The sequence below is a fragment of the Octopus bimaculoides genome, chromosome 8 (assembly GCF_001194135.2).
Source record: "Octopus bimaculoides isolate UCB-OBI-ISO-001 chromosome 8, ASM119413v2, whole genome shotgun sequence".
Lineage (NCBI taxonomy): Eukaryota > Metazoa > Mollusca > Cephalopoda > Octopoda > Octopodidae > Octopus > Octopus bimaculoides.
In genome coordinates, this window is record NC_068988.1 from 39,039,824 (window position 1) to 39,046,225 (window position 6,402).

Sequence of the window (6,402 nt, forward strand, 5' to 3'; positions counted from 1 at the left end):
CCCCCCGCACACACACAGAGTTTGATCTGTAAGGAGTTGTACAATCCGAAGTTTAAGTAGAGGACTGCCCAAGGTTTCACGCAGTGTATAGAACTTCTGAACCACATGACATTGCTTGCGTTGAAAAATTGTTTTTTTTTCTCTTTTATTTTTTAAAATACGTATTAATTTTTACTTTCGCATATTTCTTCACGGAATTTTGGTTTTGTAGTTAATATAAGTTTCTAAAATATATAATACAAAATAACTCTCTCTCTTTTTCTCTTTCACACACATAGACTTTATTTCATTCACAGGCGAGATCCCACTACTGCTCGGCACGGAGTCTTTTGCCTGCTGCGTTTCCGCCCTGGACCGAAGCGACCCTCCTTAGACAACCTGGTCCTGATGAGCTCCCTCTCCAGCACCATATTGATGCCGAGCTTAGCGCGGACACCCGATCGCCATAGAAGACCGACTACCAGGACTCCCATCCTCAAACCGGCCAACCAACCAACCAAGCTTCCGAGTAGCTGGATTACAGGAGCACGCCACAACTCCCAGCTTCACACACACAGACTTACTAACGCAAACTTATTCATAAACATACACGCATGCTAGCTAAGTAATCGTTCATTAGACAGCTGGATACCCCAAAGGCAAGTCCTTATGACCTAGAAAGGTTTGTGAAGCGTGTTTGTGGAAACTTTCTAGAATGTCTTATACCAACGTACAACTAACGTTACAATTTGAATGACACATTAGATGTTCAATACGAATTACATTATGCGCGCGCACACACACGCACGCACACACATCCACATAAATACATGCACATATACTTATACTTACATAAATCCACACAGACATGAAAACCTCTAACCTGAAACTTCGAAGTTACTGCTAACCTTTTATAAGTAAAAGTTGATAAATATATAACTTCATGTATGTATGTATGTATGTATGTATATATGTATGTATGCATTCATGTATGTATGCATGTATGAATGTGTGTGCAGGTATATTTATAGTCTTTTATTTTTATTTATTTCAGTCATTTGACTGCGGCCACGCTGGAGCACCACCATTAGTCGAACAAAACGACCTTATGACTTATTCTTTGTGAGCCTAATACTTATTCTATCAGTCACTTATGCCGAACCTCCAAGTTACGGGAACGTAAACACATCAACATCGGCTGTCAAACGATGGTGGGACACATACACACACACGCACACACACACACACACACACACACACACACACTCACACATATATACACGACGGGATTTTTTTCAGTTTCTGTCTACCAAGTCCACTTACAAGGCTTTGGTCAAGCTGAGGCTATCGTCGAAGACACTGGCCCATGGTGCCACGCAGTGGGACTGAACCTCGAACCATGTGGTTGGCAAGCAAGTTTCTTATCACACAGCCACTCCTGCGCCTATATGTGTACAGATATGTATATATATATATATATGTTCAGTATATATACTTGTATATATGTTCCTCTTTCTCTCTGTATAAATGTGTATGTGTGTGCACGTGTGTGTGTGTAATGACGTCACGTATCCATACAAGTGAGCTTGTATAGGCTGATACTTTTAATGCTCATCCTCCCTCTCACCTTACTCATGCTCGACCCTACACAGCAGTTAATGTTACACATCTAACCACTTTTCTCTATAAATCTCTAAACCTTTCATATTTAGTTACTACGGCTCACTACTCTCCAACTTCACATACCTCACATATGATTCATGAGATTCGTACCCTCTGCACTTTTAAACAAATAGATAGCTACACAGATAGGTAGATAGATAGGTAGATAGATAGGTAGATAGATAGATAGATAGATGGATAGATAGATAGGTAGGTAGATAGATGGATAGATAGATAGATAGATAGATAGATACGTATATAGATAAGTAGATGGATAGATAGGTAATTAGATTCATAGCAAGATAGAGAGATAGAGCGAGAGAAAAAGAAAGAGAGAATTGATAGATAGGTAGAGAGAGAGAGAGAGGGGGAGAATTAATCGACAGAGAGAGAGAGAGAGAGAGAGGGAGGGAGAGCGAGCGAGCGAGTGACCGAGAGAGAGAGAAGGAATTTGCTGTCAGCAGAAACAGAAGCTCCTTTCACTCCATTTTCTTTGTCTCTCTACGGAGTCCTCGCCGACAATCATGTACACCAGAAAGTAGAAGTCATGTTTGGGCAGTTCAAAGGCATCATTCACTTCAGAACCACGCAGTTTCAGGTTCGATCTCGTTGCATATCAGTCTACCATTACATGAACTCTACTCAGAGGATCCAACTGTAGCTCCTAAATGAACAGTAAGAGAGTAATGACACAGTTCTAGTAAAGTGGCTGACATACAACTGACAGCCCCTCACAGAAAATAGTAAAAACTGTTTTCCCTACTATTTTATTAATGAGCAAACAGAATAGAGCTTGTTGTTTGTTACTCATCATGATAATAGATATATTTAAAGCGTTAAAACCGTCATAATTTGTTCGTCTTCTTTTCATTTCTCACAACCCCATTTAGTGGTGCCTTTCCGTCTACTATGAGAACCGCTGCTCTCGAGGTATCTGTATACCAAACTATTCATTGTATTCCACAGTGTTAACTTTACTTAAAATACATCATGCAGCGTTCTTACGACTATCCCTGACTATTCATATATAACTTATTTTCTCGAATATTATCGGATTGCGGAACAGAGGCCCATGTCATCCGAAAACGCTTTTCAGATAAATAGATGTCAACAAGAATGGTTTGTTCTCACAAACATCTTTCTCTAACAATGTTTCATTGAAAGTGTTGTTGATACCGCTGCACTCCTATTTCTATACATGCGGATACAATCCCTATACTTCGATACTCAAAGAAATAAGAGCATATACATTAGACTGATAACAAGAATAACTATGGTAAAGGCAAATGCATAAAAATAAAAAGAAATTAGGTGTTACTGTGTGGTAAAAAGCTTGCTTCCCTACCACATGGTTTGGGGCTTAGTCCTACAGCGTGGCACTTCGGGCCGACTAACGCCTTGTGAGTGGATTTGGTAGAAGGAAACTGAAAGAAGCCTGTCATATATATGTGTGTTCGTGTGTGTCTGCGTTTGTCCCCCGCCCCTACCGCTTGACAACCGGTGCTGTTGTATTTACGCCCCCGTAACATAGCTTTTCAGCTTAAGAGCGATAAGTACCGAGCTTTAAAAAAAATGTAATTATTGGGGTCGATACATTCGACTAAAAATTCTTCAAGGCGGTGCCCCAGTATAGCCGCAGTCTAATGACTGAAACAACTCAAAAAAAAAAAAAGAGAAACCAAAAAGGAGACTTACCCAATTGCACACTAAAACGAAGATAAGGCACCAAACAAAAACTCCTTGGAACATGGTCTGCCGATGTCTATTAGAAGAATTTTTGCTACGAACACCACCAACTTTTTGAACCGAGTTCGTCTGATCTCCATGGTTACTGCTCTGGTCAGACTCATTCCTTAGTTTTTCTTCTTCTTCTTTTCGCTTCCTTTCTTTGCGCTGTCTTCTTCGTTCTTCTCGCTCCAATTGGTTATTACCTTCGTCGCCAGGATATGGAGTCGTTCGTCTACGATTATTTCTTTGGTTTTGTCTCCTTCGATGCTGCTCATCATCAGAATCTTTCGTTTGGTCCAATATGTGGAATGTTCTGTTTTCGGCTTCACCCTTGAAAGTATTAAATAATAATAGAACCAATATTAATACTAATATTAATATAAGAGTTGTTGTTATTTCTAACATAAGCAAATGGCTACAGATTTGTGGGGATTAAATTTATCATCGTTAATTGATTAGTAATTATTGTATCGATCCCAGAATGGATCTCAGACAAACCCACTCGGCGGAATTTGAACTGAGAATTTAAAGTGATGCAACTAATTACTGCAAGACATTTTGTCATTCCGTTCCACTGCCATGTTGATTAATAATAATGCTGTTAATTAATAAACCATGGTTTCTGACATAGACAAAGGGCCTAAAAAGGCGGTGGGGGTTATGTAAGGTATGAAATCGATCCAAGAACTTGATTAGTTCCTACTTGGGAAGAATTTAAGACAAAGTCAATTCTGGTGAGATTTGAGGTCGGAACATAAAGGACCGAGTTTAAATATTGATACTCTGCCGATTTTTTCATGCACCACCTTTAAAAGTGATTTGTAACAAGGCCTGAAATCTTGAAGGAAGCCAAATATATCAAGCCCAATACTTGACTGGTATTTTGTTTATCGACCTCGTAAAGATAAGAAGTAAAATTGGTCTCAGCTGGATTTGAACTTAGAACGTAAAAAAGATGGAACGAACAGCACAAAACATTGTGTGCGATGTTTTAAACGATCTTACCACATCCCCGTTCTTATCATTGTCACCCACCTTCATAATAATGGATTCAAATTTTGGCACAAGGCTAGCAAATTTCGAGGGTGGAGGCAAGTTGATTACATTGACCCCTGTGTTCAAATGGTACTTATTTTATCGACCCCGAAAGGATGAAAGGCAAAGTCGACCTCGGTGGATTTTGAACTTAAAAACAAACGAAAGTGGGTATGTTATATTGACTTATATTTATTTTATATACCCCGAAAGACGAAAAGGATTTGAACGCAGAACCTGAAGGGCGGCCGGTTTAATTAGACACCGAGAGGTATTTAATATGTATACCTCAACTAATTACTCTACGGTACCCATCGTCCTGATAATGATTGTTAAACCTCTTGTAAAAGACACAGATGGACATAAGTCATTTTACAGAAATATTATTTTAAGCAAAGAGACAAATTAAAGAAATTCGGATAAACTAAAGTGTTTAATGATAATGTTTACTATAATATTTTGTATCAATGACATAGTATTCATAATAATATTATTTTTTTCTTGTTTTACATAACGAAATGATTATGTGAAAATTTAGCTTAATTGTACGCTACAGATAATACTAGAATTAAGGTGGTTTTATCTTTTAAGACTAGAATTAAGATTGTTTTAAGTTCTTTTATTTTGATTAAAAAAAGGAACAACAATAAATACCTGGAGGAAAAATTACCGAAAAGCAAAGAAACCCAACAGAAATACACCAAACAAGCAATGGAAATAATAATAATAATGATGCTTTATACTACCTTGAGGGTAGGCCCATTCTCCAGGCCACACTCGACATTCCCTTTCAGCAAAGTTTACTAGATGGGACAGCAAAATTTACTGAGATGGTTGGTCAATAATTGACTAGTCCCATTTTTTATCGAACCCCGGGGAATGAAAATTAAAATAGATTCTAGTTGAATTTGAACTTAAAGCATAATAACAGCAAGGACCGAAACTCTACTAACTGGGTAATTAATAATAATAATAATCCCTTCTACTGTAGGTACAAGGCCTGAAATATTGGAGGAGGGGACTAGTCGATTACATCGACCCAGTGCTTAACTGCTACTTTATTTTATCGACTCCGAACGGATGAAACGAAAAGTTGACCTTGGCGGAAAATGAACTCAGATCGCAAAAACTGACAAAATGTCACTAAGCAGTTTGCCCGGCGTGCTAACCATTCTGCCAACTCGCCACCTTATTAAAAATACTATAACCATTTTACTTTAGGCACAGGGCGTGAAATTTGGCGGGAGGGGTAAGTCGATTACATTAACCCCCAGTACTCAACTGGTACTTAATTTATCGACCTCAAAAGATGAAAGGCAAAGTCGACCTCGGCAGAATTTGAACTCAGAACGTAGCAGCAGACGAAATACCGTTAAGCATTTCGTCCGGCGTGCTAACGATTCTGCTACCTCACTGCCTTAATAATAATAATAACGATTTCTGATATTGGATTCCAACCATTTGTAGAGAGTGCATTGTTGATTATATTGATCTCCGTACTTGATTCACACTTATTATATTGATACGCAGATTTGTCAAAAAAGAAGAGAGAAGAATGTTTTTGATAGAATTTCAACTTGGAACGCACGGCAAGGTAAACTGCATTCTGTAACCATTTAAACCAGCCCTTCACTGACTCTCATATCCGTCAATTAAGAGAGTGAAATATACATTGAAGTGAAACTGATTGTTTAGCTGAATCGTAGAATAGCGGAATAATATTAGTGACAGTATTTGTTTCTGCTTTCCGAGTTGAAATTCTTCTGTATATCAGTTTTGCTTTTCATTGTTTTGGGAGTGAGAAATAAAGAGCCAATCATCTACTAAATCGATTTTTCTCGTCTCACGGAATAAATTACGTTGTAATGTGAGAAGGATCAAGGAGACCACTCAGAACATCGAAAAATACAGAAATTAAGGGATGACGAATTGGCTGACCATTTCTTATAGAAAAAGAGAAAAATGCACTCCTCTACAAAAAAAAAAAAAAAAAAAAAA

The 6,402-nt window shown here is 38.1% G+C and overlaps 1 protein-coding gene across 3 annotated transcripts in view; it reads right to left on the reverse strand.

The window, feature by feature from the left end:
• The window catches only part of LOC106884437 (very low-density lipoprotein receptor), a 308,659-nt gene that overhangs the window by 24,322 nt on the left and 277,935 nt on the right, over positions 1–6,402 (reverse strand). For all 3 annotated transcript variants that reach the window (XM_052970051.1, XM_052970052.1, XM_052970050.1), the window contains exon 6: positions 3,337–3,699. In XM_052970051.1, coding sequence (XP_052826011.1) covers positions 3,337–3,699 — 363 coding nt within the window. The remainder of the gene's footprint in view (positions 1–3,336; positions 3,700–6,402) is intronic.